Here is a 19,223-nt window from a genome sequence, read left to right as displayed (position 1 = left end):
CCTGGTTTTTCCCTCCAAATTTTAAAAACACGCGTTGGGAATATTTGGGCTCCTATAACTTCCCACGTTTGATAATCAAGCCACCGCGATGAGCAATCAAGTGTGGCCAGATCGCCTCTGAAAGAGAGCTAATAGCTCAGTGGGGTTTAGCTGGTAAAATAAAGTAGTAGCAGTTGACTTTTTTGCATGGCAGTGGAATCTCGGAGGCGGTAGTTTGAGCTCTGACTTTTGGAATTGATTGGGGAGGGAGGTGAGATTTAAAAAATAACACATTTCCTGGTAGACGAATGTAACATTTACTTTAACGATGAAAACTACCCAAAGTGTTTGGGGTATGAACCATGTATATCTAGATGCTCAATGATATGTAGATGCTGAATGATTTTAGCTCACGTCTTAGGAGGAGGGGGCTTTGTATTCGAATTGAAACCACTAAGTGGGATAAAAAGCATTTTATGTAATGACACATTTATCCAATTTGCAATGTTTTGGTGACCCCCAACAATTTCGATTTAAAGCTTTCGTGACTGCAGGGATTCATCTTCTTGGTTCTTTCGGTAAAGTCACGTAGAAGGGAAATAATAAATTAATAAAAATGAAACATAATAAAATAAGACTCACGACGTTTGTTAATGCTACCCCCATCCCCTCCCTTTGATGCTGCTAATCCTGCATAATGCACGGGCATAATATGACTTTGAAACCCCCCCGCCCACCTTCTACGCATTTCCCATAAATATGCTAAATTCCTCTTGATATGCAAATTATTTTGTCAAGGCGCTCTTCTTCCCCCTCCAACCCAGCTTAAATAAATGCTCAAAGCTTGGTGGTATTTCATTCTTCACCTGAGGACGGCTGCTTGCGTTGTGGCCGAAACGTCGTGAGAATTATTATATTATGTTTTATTTTTATTATTTTATTATTTCCCTTCTACGTGACTTTACCGAAAGAACCAAGAAGATGACCCCCAACAAGTCTCTTGTGACGCATTACATGCACGTGCGGTGACTTGCCGAGCGGTTTCGTCTACTTTACACGAACAACATCGTGCCCCGTGTTTTCCTCCCCGGTCAGAGCAGCTGGAGAGCGGAGCATCGCTGCTGCAGCCCAACAACCGTGGCCTGCTCCCCTGGCATTGTGCCGCCATGCAGGGCCGGTCCGACATGCTGGCGCTGCTCCTGGCCGCGTGGACCGGGTCTCGCGAGAACCTCGTCCGAGAGGTGGCCTCGTCTGCGTCACCCAGCCCGGCCTACCTGGCCACGGCGTGCGGATTCTTGACTTGCGCTCGCTGGTAAGTTGGGGGGGGGGGGGTGGGGGCAACGTGCGCTCGCTGGTAACTTAGTGGGGGGCAACGCTACGTGGTGGTGGTGGTGGTGCTGGGCGCTGACCAGCCCCTTACCATCCGGGAGGTTGAGCTCCCTCCCCCCTGCCGAACAATGCTGCCCCCCCCCCCCCTTCTGACTTTTTAGAGTTGAGTCCAAATTTGTTGGGACAACCTTTCCGCTCTTGCATAGAGGGTGAGAGCTGGAGCAAAATGCATGATAACCAAAAGCAGACCGTGTCATTCATTATTCTGTTCAGCATTTAAATGTGTTTAAAGTCTGTTCAACATTGGCTAGATCTTTCCCTCCCTCAATTTCTGAATGCCCTCCTTTAAAAAAGGTCACGCTTCCGGTTTGGCCTTGGCCGTGTCAGAATATTTTTCTCATAAAGCCATAGTCATAGTGTTGTCATACTCGCGCAAGAACTTGGCGGTGTTCACCTCACTTGGTGTTTTGAGCCAGAGGTGGAAATTCAACGTTATTATGACGGAGGCCAGTCCAACTTGTAAAGGGTGACCATTGTTAATCTTTGAAACGTGGTACTATTATTTTATTAACCACAGAGAGATGATCGGCTGAGTCAACCGCTAGCCAGGATGTGAACCAGCAATCAATATAATTTGAGTCAAACACTCTTAGCATAACATTACTGTCTTGTGTTGGTTGGTGCTATTTATTAGTGAACTAGTTTTTTTGCCCGTCCAAGGACGGGTGTATATTGCAGTAAATCTGAAATATTCAATAGAAAAATTGTTCAGCCCCATGTGGAGTGATGTCATCCGCTAATGGTTATTGGGGAGGGATGCGGCATGTGGAGTGCGCGACCTTCTTGTGCGTTAGTGTAAATTTCCACGCGGGAATGAATATTAATGAAGGGGGTGTGGGCCTCATGTGGAGTGACGTCACGCGAGGGGGTGGGCCTCATGTGGGAGTGACGTCACGCGTGGGACGGACAGACATTTCTGAGTGATTATAGTAGGTAATTATCAAAAATACCAATGGCGAATTACATTCCCGGGAGAGTTTTCACCGCGGAGATTGAGCGATGAAATCAGCTCGTGTGCAGGTGTTAGATGAATTGTTATATCGCAGGACCATTAGAGATGGTGATGGCTTGTTGAAGTCTGCATCCAGCAGTGGATTGATCATGGCTGACAAATATAAAAAAATGTGGGCATTAATAATAACCATAATATAATGATCACCATTGCATAGTTGATTATAATTTTAGTGCATTAACTTGCAATTACATGAAAATAATGAAGAGTACATTCGGTGTAATTAGGAAAATTTGGCTAACAATTAAATTAGTAATTGTTTTATAAGTATTGCAGAGTTCTAAGGAAGATATTAAATAATGAATTCCTTTTACTTTAATCCCAACGTTTATTCTGACGTTGCAAACATTTGCTTTATGAAATAAAACAAACAGCCCTGTTTGTTTATACATCTTAATGGAAGTCCCAGCGAAGAACATTCCATTAACTAGGCACACATAGCTGTTGCAAAAAATGTTGGGCTCGGGCATGCTATGTCTGGGATGCTGTCGTGTGGTGTAATGGTTTGCACACTGTACTTCAATTCAGAGGTCGCCGGGTCACTCTTCCAGCACGGCAGTTAAAACAAATCCCACCGCCTCTCTTCACCAAGCAGGAAAAAAATTAACCCGTAAAAACAAAGTTTTTCACTATAAATCCTTTATATGCGTGGCGGCTAGAGTCCTCTCGTCTTCTGGCTTGAGATGGCTGCCACCTATGGGTCAGATGATTGCCTGCCACCATTAAGCAATTGGTAATTAAATATCATTTTTTTTTTCTAAAAAGTGTAAAATTTTGGAAAAACAATTTCACGAAAATTAATTGTCACGCACAACGAGTCTGTGTGCAAAATGTCAGCTTGATTGGATCACGGGAAGTGGGTTAAAAAATGACCGAAAGATTTGCACGGTCGTAAGCGCGCAAGCAAGCAAGCAAGTGAACTTAATATAAAGGATTTAAAAATGGGAACACTACAGTCGGTTGGCAGGTCACGTGTGGCGGGGTAAAGTGTGGGTATTCCCACCTCTTTCAAAGCGTCTGACCACCTTGAAAGAGTAAGTAGTATGCCCTCTAAAGGAACTCTCTAGAAGGAACTTCTAGAGGTGGTCTTTCCAGCAACAGTGGCATGAGAATGACATTTCAGGGCTATACTTTTGCCATCTACCTTTTCTGCAATGTCCATCCTAATGTTCTGTGTCCACAGGCTCTTCTCACAAGGCTTCCCGTTCAAGGAGAGCGAGGCAGACAAGCTGCTCCTGGGCATCTTGCGCAAGGAGATTGAGCTGTAAGTTGCTCACAAGGCCCTCGTCACTAAATTGCGAGTCTAAGAATGGAGCGACGGTGCTGTCTGCCGCATCATGGTACCGTCTCTAACCAGCTAACTCTGCGCCGGCTATACCCCCGTGATCAGTGCTGTCACAGCCGAAATGGCACAGAGCTGATGATTTGATGTGTACAGCCACCTGATGTTTTTTTTGGCAATTTTCATGTCAGATACCCCATCACCTTATAATTTGAAAATATGAAATATTTCCTCAACTTGATTATAAAAAATAAATACCAGCCCACCTTAACTGTCATTGTTTCACAAGAGTTAATGAATGTCAAAGATCTTATTTCGTGAAATGAAGGCCTTTAATTGATTGACAGAAAAGCAAACCCACTTGGAAACAACTTATATGAAACCCAGAGATCAATTAATCACACCTGACATGAATGATTGATAAAATATAGAGGTGACCGGCTTCCTCTTGAAAAACTTGACCCCATGCCTCACCACTCAAGTCCACTTCAGAACATGGCACCCTGCGGGGACGCCGAGTTAACCCACAGTGGGAGCAGCGTGCCGCTGCCCACAGTGACTTGGGTGATGTGTGTTGTTGGGCCGCCTCAGGTTCAATTGAGAACTGACTAACCACCCACCCACTACTGCCTGTTTAGAAGTCAGATTGCGTCGCTCACCGATCTCCGTTCGGGTTGTACCGCGAGTCGTTCGGCACGACGTCCGATGTTATCGCTCCTAGTGCTGGGAGCTTCTGCTCCTGAATAAGCTCCCCAGCACATGGACCGACACGTCGGACATCGTGCCGAACCACATGCGGCGCAACCCGAAAACAATTGGAGAGCTGTACGACACAACTGCTAAAAACCTACACAGCGGTGTAAGTTTGTGTTTTGCTACTCCCACACAATACTGCTTTGTTTTTAGTATTCTGTGGGCCGTGGCTTCTCTTCAAACAAATACGCTGCTCTGTGGAAAAAGCTTCTGCTGTCCGCTGCACTTCTGTTGAAATCGAATGCACTTTAACAAGACAATATGCATTACCCTGAGACAAAATTCACAAATTAACTGCAGAAGTGTGTTGTTGTTTTCTGCACCAGTGCAGAAAATCTGCTTCTGTGGGAAAAAACTAATATTTGTCCTGTAGTCGCCAGGGCTATGGCATGACTATCCATTCAAGAAGTTTAAAGTGCCTGGGCGAATGTACGGTGTTTTTTTTACAGTATCTTGTCTTATGTTGTTCACAAAATATCGTTTACTCATTGTTGTGATTATTTATATTTTTTCAACCGTTGATGTCAACGTGTTATCATATACAGCACAATTGGAGTGATGCAGTAGGAGGCCTGTTATATAATTAGCTGTTGGGGATAGGGATGGGGGCACTCAGGGTAGGGTTGGCACCTATCCTGGTATTTTCAGGATCGACCCTTCATTGTTGGTCGCTGCTGTTCTGGGAAATCTTGAAGTCTTCCCGGAACATTACAAGTCCCAGCTTTTGTCAGTTGAGTACAGTAATAATAATAACGACAATACACAAATCAAGACATTGTATTGACATAAAGTTCTCCCCCTCAACTAGTATTGTGAGATCATCTTCTCATGATATGTCCCAGTTTGTTTTGTGCCTCAGAGGTGGCAACCTGAGAACTAGGACAGATTATGTCAACCACGTTTATCTGCACAAACCGCTCCTCTCGTACTCGAGTGGTACAGCACGGACAAAAAGGGACAATACGATCACTTTGCTGTCACTTCTGGCTCACGTCTCGTATTCACCTACAAGCTTGGATAAAATCATGAGTTAGAGCCTTGCGAGTAGATCCTCTCTTCCATGCAGAAGCCTCACAATATGATTAATTTTGAGGCACTGCCAGGCCGCTCCCTTTTATCTCTGCGGCGCATCCGATTATATTATAGGAAGGATTGTCACGTGGATAATCGGGATATTGCACAGATCGAATCTGGCGCAACAGATAAAAGGCAGCCTGGATATATTCGGTGTATGGATAAGGGAAGTTTCACGGCATTTAACTTGAGCAATAAGTAACATTTAGGTTTTTGTTTTCTTCCAATGTGCTCCCTTCCTGTGTGGCTCTTTCCATGGGGCACGGAGTAAATAATTTAATGAACGGTTGAATGAATAAATAATGTCTTAGAAATCTGTGTTGTCGCTCAAATAAATTGCACAACAGTAGCACTATGCCAACAACACAATAACTGAGCATCTGGGGCATTAACCAAAGGGCACTGCCCTTAAAGAGAACCTTAATTGTCTGACAGTAATTAAGTATGCAACTGCAACTGCAGATTTTATTCAAAATATTAATTGTGTACAAAACTTCTGCAGGGTTTTAAGTGACAAGAAAAATATATGGATGTAATTAATTTAGACATTTTAATAGCTAGGCAATAGCTTCCCAATATATTGCAAGTGTATTATTTTGTATGCAGATAAAAAGCTAAACAAATATCCGTGAATGTTTATGCAGAGGATGTTGAAAAATTATATGCAGTGCGTGTGTATGCATGTACTGTATAAGTGAGCGGTAATGTAGCGGTTAGCTCAGTACGTGGTTAGCGCGCTGCGCAATAACCACTACAACACCCGAGTTCAATTCCCGCTCACGGCCAACACCAGTGACGAGTATTTGAACCGGTCCTGGGCCTCCCCTAGGTGGACCCAGCCTGAAATGAGTTCCTGGTGCGGTGTGTAAACATCGCCACTGGGGAGACAGAAACGGTCGTGCGTGGTGCCGGCCACCCACCCCCTCGTGTGCCGGCCTTCATAGGTGCTCGCTAACAGCACTTGCCCCAACAGTCTGTGCTATTGCCAATTGTTTACCCAGAAAGCCTCACCACGTCTCAAGGCTCTGTTTAGGGAGTGTCCTGCACTGATATATTTGGCCAATACCATTAATTATTGAGTTTCCATTTTGACTTGTTTTTATTAAAATATTAAATACATAAGTGCTATTTATTCCGATAAAAGAGGTTTAAAAAATGTATCGTGAGAATACAAAATTGTATGTCCTTCCATAAAAAAATTATACTTGCAGACAGGAAAAATCAATACATCCTATTTATATTCTTTTCAAACACAAATTTAGAAAACATTGAATATGTTTTAATTCAAATTAAGCCACACTGGATGGATTCTATACAATTTCAGACAGTTTTATAATCAGGAGCAATTCTATATTGGAAAATGTATATCCAATCAACTTACACTCATACATGTTATTCGACTTTGCCGAGCTAATTCTCATCCTCATCATTAAAAACACGCCCATTGGAGGCCAAGGGATTGAGCCTGGATTGTGCTTGTCTGGGCCATCACCCCACGTTAATCAGGTGTCATAGGCTCTACATTGTCAGCAGAGAGCCGTGTGTGTTGTCTATGTTTCCCCTGCATTGGCAACCGGCACTGACTTGGCGTGGTGAAGTATGGTGGAATAACCTATCGTGATCTTCCTCTCTGTATATATATGTGCATCAGACAAGGGAGGTGGGTTCAAGGTTTCCTCTTTTACCATGTGCCACTTTTTAATATGTTGTATCAAAACCTTCGGATCATCTTTACAGCCACTGCAGTGTGTAGACAGCGTTTTAATATAAATGTTGAAACTGTGTAAATGTGGAATGGTGCAAAGAAATGTCAGGAGGTTGTGAAGCGCTTCCATCCAAGCATTGTATATCCCGTGTTAAATGCCACCTGGATCTCATTCTGTTTTTTGCGTTTGTAAAAAACAATATGACCATCTTCCAGTTTACCTATAATGAGCGTCCCAAACCTTTTAAAGTTTCTGTTTTGTTACAGACTGCAAAAATATGTCCTGTGCAATTTGCTTCCTTTGGTTTCACTTAATTTGCTCCTTTGGTACTCTCCGCTGTGTGTGTGTTTAACTTATGAAACCCATATAATTACGGTCACATATTGGTTCAATTTCATTTGAGTATTTTTATTATTTCTCTGCAAGCAGCAGTGGCTCATGACGCCAGTGCGGAGAGTCCACAAACCCTGTTACTGGTCGTCCAATTGCAGGTGACACGTCATCATCATTATCATCATGAACCAGGATCAATGCATTGCTAGACGAAGGCCCAAACCCACTTACTTTTCTTAACAGGTTATTAGTTAACATTTTATTAAGAGGTGACGTGTGTTGGTGGTGACATGTTTAGTGATCACCACTCCCTCCCCGCTGATTGGATGATTTATTGCAATTCAGGGTGATGATTTTATACAAACTATATTTACGTGTTTACATTGAGGTGACTGTAGTGGCCTCTAGTGGCTACATGAGCCATCTCAATCAATTTACATATTACACATGCAATGCAGTATATGAGGCTTTGTTAATCCACTCCTGGACGAAGGCCTTCCCATGTGTTGGTCGAGGGGAATTTATCCACTTCACCATGCTAGTCAGTGTGGGTTGGTAAAGGGGAGGCCTAGGGGGAGTTCAGATATAAACTAAACTATTTTTTTTTATTTTACCAGATAAGGTCCACTGAGCTATAAAGCTCTTTTTCAAAAGCGACCTGGCTAAAAATAATATGGAAAAACCAGAGGACCTGGAGAAAAATCCACGCGACCACGGGGATAACATGCCAACTCCAAATATACAGGCATCAGGGTCGGGATTGAATCCGCGAACTCCTGAATACCAGGCGAGGTAGTTAACAATCTGCTACCGTGGCGCCCACATATCACTCACCACCGATGGTAGCTGTGGTCAGTAATCAAAAATAAATCTCTGGGTTCATAGCACAACGTACTGACAATTGTGCAATCACAGCCCGCACCCCTCACACACACATAATAATAATTAATTTAAAACAGCTTTTTTACACACATGTTTCAATGAATGTATCATTAACTTAAAAATTGTTAGTAATCAATAAATGAGTGCATCATTGCACCCATAGTACAATTATTAATTTGAATGTGGAGGCAATGCATTGTGCATCAGTACTGGGTCATCAATCATTTCCTCTTGGAAGCTGCATGGATTTTATGGGAATCTCAAAGTGTAATATTTATCTTTCCTAAACGAGAGCCATGCACCACTACTTATGACACTCCAGAAACAAACCAACCCATCACGTGATCCCATGTTGCACCATAAAAGTCACAGCTATGCTGAGTGTGATTGTTTTTTTGTTGGTTACTGCCACTGCAGAGATCATAGTTCATTGAATCTGTTACAGTTCCTGTTCTGGACACATTATTCACTTACACAAATTACAATCTTGGGAACACTCAAAGGTGCCAGTGGAAGAGGAACACCATGTTTTGACTGGACATCAAACATTGCATTCCACATGAAGCTGTCTCATCTGAAAGAAGCAGTGACTGACAGGAGTGGAGACGTGACTGCGAGGAAACATTGATGGTAATGGCCATGCCCCAAAGGCCCAAAAGTCCATCAGAAGGTGTTCACTAGAGGCTGTATTTTTTTCTTTTCTCTCTTACGACAGAGATGATCCGAGAGAGACGGTGGAGTTTCTGTTGAACAACGGTGCAAGTGTCAACGCTGAGACTCCACAAGGCGACAGGTACAGCCGTGCACACACACACACGCACACACACACACGCACACACACACACACGCACACACACACACGCACACACACACACACACGCACACACACACACACACGCACACACGCACACACACACGCACACGCACACACACGCACGCACACACACACACACACACGCGCACACGCACACGCACACACACACACACATGTCGCACTCACTCTGACAAACGGCACTGATATCCTCGTTTTGCTTTGGTGATTGAAGGCTCTCCGCTCTCAGCGTTCCTCGCCGCATTGCACTCTTTATTTTCACTATTGTACAGCTGAGAAAACACGAAGGTGCGTCTGTCATAATCAGTGCATTGAATATTTGGCACCAATAGAACAAGAAAACAGTTTACACATCACTTTAGAGGCCCAAAAGGAGTTTGCTTTTTGGTTATATTAGCGCATTTCACTGGTTTAGTAAAGGGCAACAAATGTAAATATGTACGTGCCCATTGTTTTGATATGTTGAAAGACAAATGAGATACGCGTATTTTGAACTTCGTTCGCACAGTACGTAGCCAGCCCTGCCAAACGGAAGCGTAGAGTAGAGCGTGGTCAAAATAATTTTACTTGGGTTTTCTAACTAACTGTGGTGACTTGGGCTGTTCCAAATTAAATGGGCACTGTTAAATGCTACAAGCTGCTGCTGTGCTTTCTTTGCTGTTAGCCCCAGGGATGGTAGCCTTGTGTTTTGTGTCTGGGATGGCATCATGAGGATGCCCTCGTGAGATTCTGGCCTCAATCAAATGCTCTGAGAATGCTTTGTGCTTGAGCTTTATAGACAGAGGAGCTCTCCATCTGCCAGTAGCTTTATACTGGCATCACTCTTGTTACAATTTTCTCACGCTCTTTTTAGAATGAGATCCGTTGTCATACACTCACCATTACTGTAGCATGACTATACATCACCCAGAATGTGCATGATCTTTTGAGCCTAGATAGTGTTCGGATGAACAGCGACCACCGTGACCAGCGAACAAATATATATAGGGCAGCGCAGCAATATGAATTGTGATTTTTCACTCCTCCCAACCTTCACCAACCAGTACTGACCGGCGTGGTGGAGTAGAGTCTTGTCGTCATATATCCCTCATGGCCTGCAAGGCATGGGAAGGTTCTCATCCAGCAGAGGATTCCAAATGGGCTGTTCATGTACCATTACAGAGTGGTACTTACTCCTACGCAGGAGCGCTAGTGATAGACGCTGTCCTTTGCCGTGGGCAAGTGGACCACATGCGATGATATTGGGATCCAAAAAGCGAAGCTTTTTATTTGGAGGGGCCATGTGCCCCGAGTCCCCACACACTTTGTGGTTGATGCGCCACTGAGATCGGCACTGCAATAAGAATACGCTCACAGATGCACATTGTATTAATTTCAAAATGTCACACCTTTAAAGTGAACATTTGAGTGGGATCCCATTTTGATTAGCATGTATCGCGCGAAAAAAGTTCAACATACATACATTTGGACCAAAACTATTTTTTGTAGCTCTGAACCAGCAGTAGGAAATTTCCCAAATCCCATGGTCGAGGCCAGTCTATCCTAAAGACAATCAATGTTCATTTTCTTTGGGTCTTTCGATAAAGTCACGTAGATAGGTTCAAAGAAAATAACAAAAAAACTACGACGTTTTTTTTCTCCTGATGACGATCGCTTGTGTTGCGATCGAAACGTCGTAGTATTTTGTAATTTTGTTATTTTCTTTTAACCTATCTACGTGACTTTACCGAAAGACCCAAAGAATATGAATTCCTGCAGTCACGAAAGCTTTAAGTCAAGAATGAGTGTTAAATTCCTTCAATGTATACTCGATCAGCTGTGGACGATGCGCATTGAATATGCCACTCGCTGGCTTGGATTTGAGCTCTTGCAAACCCTCCTGTTAGGAGTTAAGCTCTCTGTGGACCATTCAATTTTTTTTAAAACCGCAACGTGGATCTGATTGTCTGTTCATAGTTCCCAGATTTCACACACAATTTAGATCAAAAGCATTTAATGTAGCTGTCCCAAAGAGTTTGGAAGCACCTAGTTTCGTCTCTTGGTATCTCCATTATGCCATCTCTGTCCACATTAAACTGACTCTTTTAAAATCACGAAAGTTAAAGTATGAATGTAATTTTACAACAATTGCTATTAAGTTTTCTTCTTTCTGTAATTGTTAAATGTTTTGATGTTGTCTGCCAGCCGAGTCGCCCTTGAATAATAACTTGTTAGCTCAATCGGGAAATACACTTCTGATGGCATCACCATGTCTGTAATTCTAGATTTGAAGCTTTCGTGACTGCAAGGATTCATATTCTTAGATTTTTCGGTAAAGTCACGTGACTTTACCGAAAAAACCTATGAGTATGAACCATGTCTGTACATCTTATTATTCTTCATAATTGTATGCCGTGCCAGATGACCGTTTTTTTCACTACCATGGTCACAAATCTTGGGGGTTGTCTGATATAAATAATGATTTGTAATGATCTTGTCACTTCTCAAACTCATTGAGGATGGCATGTGTTACTCTGGGCAGTGTCATTGGCTTTACAGCCCAGGAGATTGGCTATAAAATGTTTCTTTATTTTGATTCAAAAAGTTTGGGCAAGAAATCAAACTGTTCGCTCTGATAGCCCAATATAAAAGAAGCTCTCACTACACCATACGGATACAGACCACTTCTCTCTCTCGCTCTTTTTAAGTATAAAATAAAACAATGTTTAAGTAATTGCCACTTGTGATGATTTTCTACCTAAGGTTTCAACGTATGCACAATCTGTACGAGTGTTTATGCAGTGAAAATTAAATCCTGCGATAATGCAGCTATTCCTGAGCGTAGCATGCTGCTGGTAGTGCAATGGTTAGCGCACTCAACCCGCGTTTGCCGGTTCCATCTCCCGGCGTTGCGTTTAAATCATGGACAAGTTTTGGTCGGAAATTTACATTTGGTGAGGTAAAGTGTGGGTACCCCCGTCTCTTCCAGGACAGACTTGTCAGCATGGTAGAGAAGGCAAAAGATACCCTCCAGAAGGGGCTCTCTAAAGCCCACTCTAGTGGAGGCCCTACCACCAGCAGTGGCGTACGCAAGCAGTTGCAGGGCTGTACCTTTACTGAAACACATTATGACCTTAACAGAGATGGCCTACTGCCTCCTCTTCCCACTCCTGCAACGCAATCATAATTTTTTTGTTGTTGCAATCAATGGATTAGTGATAACTGCAGGTGACACTGAGCAAAGCATATGGATTCAGTAAAAAAAACCCCGCATAGAACCAGCTCAATTTCAGTAAAAATATGTTGTATTAGCTAATCGTTTTAATTTATCTAGCACTGGTGGCCTTATCTCACAGAAGCACGTGTGTAGTTATAAGGCGGCTCACAGTAATTGGAAGCAGATGTATTCCTAGCATATCGGCGTTCACGGTACTGTAGGGAGAGCGGCGTTGCCTTGATGGACCATGGTTAGGGCTTCCACCTGTCCAGGTTTTTACCAGGATAGTCCGGGAATTGGCATCTGTGTTCCGGTGGAAATGATTAAATATCTTCCACGATCCGCTGTATGTATGTATGTTGAACTTTTTTCGCACCGTACGTAACCAACCATGCTAATTGTTGTACCGTGTTAAACATTGCAGTGCACTGCTCAGTATTGTTCGACTTAGGCTTTGTTTATTTATTTACTATTTCATTTCTAACTACGTGACTTTACCTAAAGAACCAAAGAGTATAAATATGTCTGGGTTTAGTCTGCGGAAAAAGGTGGAAACCTGGGCAAGGTAGTAGTTCTAGATTTGAAGCTTTCGTGACTGCAAGGATTCATATTCTTAAGTTTTTTCGGTAAAGTCACGTAGGTAAAAAATTAAAATTAATAATGTTCCACCTGAAGACGGAAGCTTGTGTTGCCTCCGAAACGTCGTGATTTTTATTATTATTTGACTTTTATTAATTTTATTTTTTTACCTACGTGACTTTACCGAAAAAACCTAAGAATACAAGGTAGTAGTGTCTGCCAGGAGCTAGCCCTGTCCTCAATGTAGCGCCATGCAGATGACTTTACATGCCAAGGACTTTACACGTCCGTGCCCAGTGAGAAATCAATCGTGGGGCGTTCGCTGTGAGAGCCAGAGCAGAGATTAACAACTACACTCGCTGATTGGCTCATGTATTTTTCAATGCTGAGTTAAAGCACCTTTAATTAGAAGCCTGGGGCGTGTTGGTGAATGGCGGATAACCGCTGGTAGATGCGTGTTTGGCTGTGGGGCCTGCCCACCGTACACCATTGGCACACTCTGGAGAACAAGTAGAGGGACACGGGAAGGTCGTTCAATAAAAGGGACAGCTCTTTTGGGCCACAGTGAATTCACAGCTCTGGGATTAACCTTTTTTCTTGCAAGCCTCACACTACTTTGAGTTATTATTAACTCTTGTCATCATCATCATCACCATCCCACCACGTTGTGTAACTGTCATGCCTGTACGTGCAAAATATAAAGGCTTAGAAATCCTTGCCCGGATGATGTGTGGCATTAAGGGAAGTCGTGTGAGTATCGGGAAGCAGGGTCGGTGAGGTTTAGACGAGTGTTTTACCATTGCATTACTTTATATGTAGTGAAGCCAATTTAAAATATAAAGATGCATATGTATATGTCTTTGTACGTGGAGAGCGGTGGCGCAGAGGTTAGTGGCTACGAACCCGGCCACCCGAGTTCGAATCCCGTTCATGGCCAATACCAGTGACGATTATCTGAACTGGTTCTGGGCCTCCCCTAGGTCGACTCAGCCAAACGTTAGTACCTGGTGCAATGTGTATACATCGCTACTCGAGAGACAAAGGTGGCCGGGCATGGTGCTGGTCACCCACCTCCTCAATTGCCATCCCAGCTTTCATAGGTGCTCGCTAACAGTACTTGCCCCAAAAGTATGTTAAGGCTATACAGGCAAGGGGATCTTAGTCTTGGTTTGTATGTATAAGAACACTCACTAAAAGATAAGGATGATGCATTCATTCGCTGATTAATATCGATTCCTAAGTCACAACATATGCCTCACATCACATGTATGAGAATTCATGTTTTTCGATTCACACATGTTGTATGTAATGGGTTCACATCGCCTCTCTAGGTACTATAGGCTGCTACACTCATCGTAATAAAAACAATAGAAATCGATTATTGAATTGACTCATGAGCTAGAGTCACGGTTGTTGATGATGAAAATGCATTTAATCGTGGGAGTAGGAAGGGATGGTGAATTGTTACACTCTTCCTGAAATCTAATCTTTATTGCATCAGTTGAGAAGGTATAACAATAATATTTTATAATAATGTATAGTCCAGTGCCAATCCACTGTTGGATGAAGGCCTCCCCATTCCAGGACCATTTCAGATGCCACTGTCCGCTGAAAGTATCTCTGGCCAGGAATCGAACTCAGGTGACCAGGAACCACTGCTCCACCCTGACAAGACGTAATAATGAATATTGATTCACATAAATCATAGGGAATTATGATCACCCCAATTTTACATTGGAATAGTCTAAACAACTGTGAGCTCATACTTGTCAAAGTATGCATCTATTTTGAGTCCACAATGAACTTAAATGTCACGTTAGGGTTAAGCGCCTTTGTCAGTGAGCAATGGTTGCTTTGTCTGTACTGGCAAGTCAAGCCCAGAACCACAGCTATCTCAAGTGCATACCAGAAATAGTTTTCTAAATACTTGAATGCCGTGCATCAACATATCAATAAATCAGTGACGAAGGTATACAGGGGGTCGTGGGTTCAATCTCGACCCTGACGCCTGCAAATTTGGAGTTTGCGCGTTCTCCCCGTGGTCGCGTGGATTTTCCTCCCGAGTCCTCCGGATTTTCTCTCCACATTTAAAAACACGCGTCTTAGACTATTTGGCTGCTATACATTTCTACGTGATAAGCTACTTCGTTGAGGTATAATTTGTGGCCAGATCGCTTCTGAAAAAGAGCAATATAGCTCAGTGGGCCTTAGCTAGTAAAATACAAAGTTTAGTTTAGAATTTCCACGGGACTGTTTTGGCGTTTCCTATTTAATTTGCACGTGCTCTGCTAGGCTGTACTTTGTCGTGAGATTTTATTCAGCGTTGCACATTTACTAATTGCGCATGTAGGAAGCGGAGTGCCTTGTAAAAATAACTTTCGAAGGGTTCACTTGTTTTGAAAACATGAAGGACAGATTGCATCAACCCTCTGATTGGCGCTCTCACAGTGCAGCGAATTATGTGAAATATCTGCTCGGCTGAAATTGACCCTTCAAAAAAAAGCATGAGATATTTGAATGATGTTCGAGTTGTATTTCGAGACTTGGCTGCATAGAAAGCTCGGAGACTTCAACAGGCTGACAGTTACGAGGTGAATCTTAATTTTGGAGCTTTCGTGACTGCAGGAATTATTCTTTGGTTCTTTCGGTAAAGTCACGTATAAAGATAAAATAATAAATTAAATAATAGCATACGACGTTTCGATTGCAACACAAGCAATCATCATCAGGTATAATGAAATAGCGACACAAAATCTAACCAGAAAACCACAGACAGACATATAAGCAGACAGATATGTACCTGTGTTGCTCTCTCTGTGTATCTTGGTGATATCTGTCTGCTTATATGTCTGTCTGTGGTTTTCTGGTTAGATTTTGTGTCGCTATTTCATTATACCTGATGATGATTGCTTGTGTTGCAATCGAAACGTCGTATGCTATTATATAATTTATTATTTTATCTTTATACGTGACTTTACCGAAAGAACCAAAGAATAGTTACGAGGTGTTTTTGCATTGTCCGAGAGACTTGTTATTTTCGCCCTAGTGCTTTTGTCAGCCCGTTTTTTTTTGCGCGTTAGCTTTTTCTGATTTGCCTCCAATAGCGTTCACGGTGCATCACCTGAATCCTAAGAAGATATTATTGTGAGCACAATCTTCAGCAGACATTGTGAGTATATTGCACTCGGATATTCTGAGATTGCATCACTTTTGCCATTACGAGATTATAGAGTACAGGCGTTGATACGGCTTTGTGATTTACAAAACAAGTGCATTGTGCGCTTGAAATAAAGTTTAGTTTCACCTCGCACAGACTCCAGCACACTTTTTTCTAAAGGAGACGCCCATTGCTTAATTGGCTGAAGTCATTCGTAGAGAGGAGCTTGCCTCCTCTGTAAAGTTTTGCATTGCCTATGATGCCCTTATTAAAAAAAATACATTGGGTGTGATTCACAAGTTGGCAGAGGTGTTTAAGCTGGGTGGAGCTCTCTTGTCGTTGCAAATTTTCCGTGAACACGCCACCACGACAGGGTGACCTGCCAGGATCAGCTGGCCCTCCACCATCATGTGACTCATACCCCATACAGTCTTTATTACATCATAAACACTGCAATGGCATGGTGCGCATTCAAAAATGTCACGTATTTTTTTAAAATATGGGATTGAAATAACTGTCAAACCCAGGCACAGTATTTAATTCGGAATGGTCTGGCTAGACATTTGGGGTGGAGTGGTGGCGGCAGTGGTTTGCGCACTGCTTTACGAACCCAGCGATCCAAGGTTGATGCCTGGCCGTGTTTGACATCAGTAGTGAGTGAAATCTGACCGTGTCTCTGGGTGAAGAATATTCACGCAAACCCCCTGACTAATGGTGCAGGGAGGCCTTCATCCAGCAGTGACTCGACAAAGGGCTGTAAATCGTTGTGTCAGTGATACAATTACTCTGATTCGCATTCTATGAGAGTATTTTGTACTCATTGAGCGCAAATTTGGCAGCTGATATAGGTGATGGTGCTCACACTTTACCCCATCCATAAGCAATCCACCAATCAAATTACAAGAGGAAAACTGAATTTACATATGATCAGGCAGAGAGCAATTTTACAGACGATTTAATCAGCTCAACCTGGATTTTAATTCAGCGCCTAGAGTGTGCGAGGCTTGTTTTGCTGATCTCTCCACTATACTCACAGCAGCTCCAAAATCATTTCTAAATCAATTTCAAATAACATTTCATTGATTTCGCTGCTAGTGTGACTGTGTGTGCGCACGCATTATATTATGCGTACGTACCGCGGTCGGCACGCGTGTGTGTCAGTGCCTTGTGTGTCTAGTGGGGAGCGGTGGTGCAGCGGTTAGCGCGCTGCGCTATGAACCCGGCAACACGAGTTCGATTCCCGCTCACGGCCAACACCAGTGACGATTATCTGAACCGGTCCCGGGCCTCCCCTAGGTCGACTCGGCCTCAAATGAGTACCTGGTGCGGTGTGTAAACATTGCCACTAGGGAGACAAAGGCGGTCGGGCGTGGTGCTGGCCACCCACCCCCTCGTGTACCGTTCCGGCCTTCATAGGTGCTCGCTAACAGCACTTGCCCCAACAGTCTGTTAAAGGCTATACGGGGGTTCTTTTTGTGTGTCACCCTCCTCATGTGTCGACTAACAGCGACTGCGCCCCAACAGTCTTGTTCAGGCTAGAGGTGGGATCTTTTTTTAAAATCCTTTATATTAAGTTCACTTGCTTGCTTGCTTAGGACCGTGCAAATCTTTCGGTCGTTTTTTAACCCACTTCCCGTGATCCAATCGAGCTGACATTTTCCACACAGACTTGTTGTGCGTGACAATTAATGTTTGTGAAAAAATGTTTCAAAAATGTTACACTTTTTAGGACAAAAATATTATATTTAATTACCAATTGCTTAATGCTGCCATGCAATCATCTGACCCATAGGTGGCAGCCATCTCAAGCCAGAGGACAAGAGGACTCTAGCCGCCACGCATATAAAGGATTTATAATGAAAAACTTTGTTTTTACGGGTTAATTTTTTTGTGTGCGTGTTGTGTGTCTCTTCGTACCGGCAGTCCACTGCACCTGGCGGCACCGGAGTGCCCGGAGCTGGTGGAGCTGCTGATGGAGCACGGGGCCGCCGTGGACGGCGTGGACGCCAGCGGACAGAGCCCCCTGTTCCAGGCCACGCGCACCGGCAGCATGGCAGCCGCCGCCCTCATTCTGAGCCACGGTGAGCCGAGCTCACGGCCGCCTCCGTTGTGACTCGCGCAAGCAAAGCGCACGGCGGTGGCGTGGGCCACCGCGTGTGAAGTTGCAGGGCTGAAAGATTTAAAATCGCAATTTTAAACAATGCGACTGGCAAAGCGCAAAGGCTGCGATTTGAAAAGTCCTATTACTTTCATCTTCTTGGTTCTTTCGGTAAAGTCACGTAGAAGGGAAATGATAAAATAATAAAAATAAAACATAATAAAATAATTCTCACGACGTTTCGGCCACAACGCAAGCAGCCGTCCTCTAGCGTTGTGGCTGCTTGCGTTGTGGCCGAAACGTCGTGATAATTATTTTATTATGTTTTATTTTTATTATTTTATTATTTCCCTTTTACGTGACTTTACCGAAAGAACCAAGAAGATGAATCCCTGCAGTCAAGAAAGCTTTAAATCGAAATCCTATTACTTTCTTATTTTAATTTTTTTTAAATTATTATAACTTAATTTAACTTAACAATTGTTCTAAGTTTGATTGTTCAATTTAAATTGTAATATTTTAATAAATACATGTTGGAAGCAATTCATATCGTTTAAGTTCTCATCCTTACATTAGAATATCTAGAGCAGTTCCCCGAATCGTTCAGCCCTAGTGTGAAGGGCAGCGGGCGGGGGGGGGACAAACGCATGGGGCACCAGATTTTCCACCTGTGCTGTCTCCACCTTTCCGGGTAAAAATTCTACCCTGAGGCCTCCAGAGTGTCGAGTGAAACCCCTCTGCTGTTGAAGCAAATGGGGACGATGTTGTTGATTGTCATATTCTTTAACCAATCATATTTGAGTTTGACATTTTGGGCGTATTCTTTGACACGCCGGAGCCTTCTAGCTGGCCTAGCCGCCTACGTTACCATTTTTCGTCTGGCGTCATCAGAGGGGCAGTTCGCTAACTGAAGTAAAACTAGCTAGCAAGTAACGTAGCATCATCTTAGAT

The 19,223-nt window shown here is 43.3% G+C and overlaps 1 protein-coding gene across 3 annotated transcripts in view; it reads left to right on the top strand.

Annotated features, from left to right (window-relative positions):
- The window catches only part of LOC144933801 (uncharacterized), a 101,213-nt gene that overhangs the window by 66,558 nt on the left and 15,432 nt on the right, over positions 1 to 19,223 (top strand). For all 3 annotated transcript variants that reach the window (XM_078858953.1, XM_078858951.1, XM_078858952.1), the window contains 4 exons: positions 1,080 to 1,291; positions 3,564 to 3,644; positions 9,126 to 9,203; positions 18,098 to 18,255. In XM_078858953.1, the coding sequence (XP_078715079.1) occupies positions 1,080 to 1,291; positions 3,564 to 3,644; positions 9,126 to 9,203; positions 18,098 to 18,255 (529 nt within the window). The remainder of the gene's footprint in view (positions 1 to 1,079; positions 1,292 to 3,563; positions 3,645 to 9,125; positions 9,204 to 18,097; positions 18,256 to 19,223) is intronic.

The sequence above is a fragment of the Lampetra fluviatilis genome, chromosome 8, assembly GCF_964198595.1.
Source record: "Lampetra fluviatilis chromosome 8, kcLamFluv1.1, whole genome shotgun sequence".
Lineage (NCBI taxonomy): Eukaryota > Metazoa > Chordata > Hyperoartia > Petromyzontiformes > Petromyzontidae > Lampetra > Lampetra fluviatilis.
The sequence above is the reverse complement of the archived record's forward strand: the minus strand, read 5'-3'. Positions and strand labels throughout refer to the sequence as shown.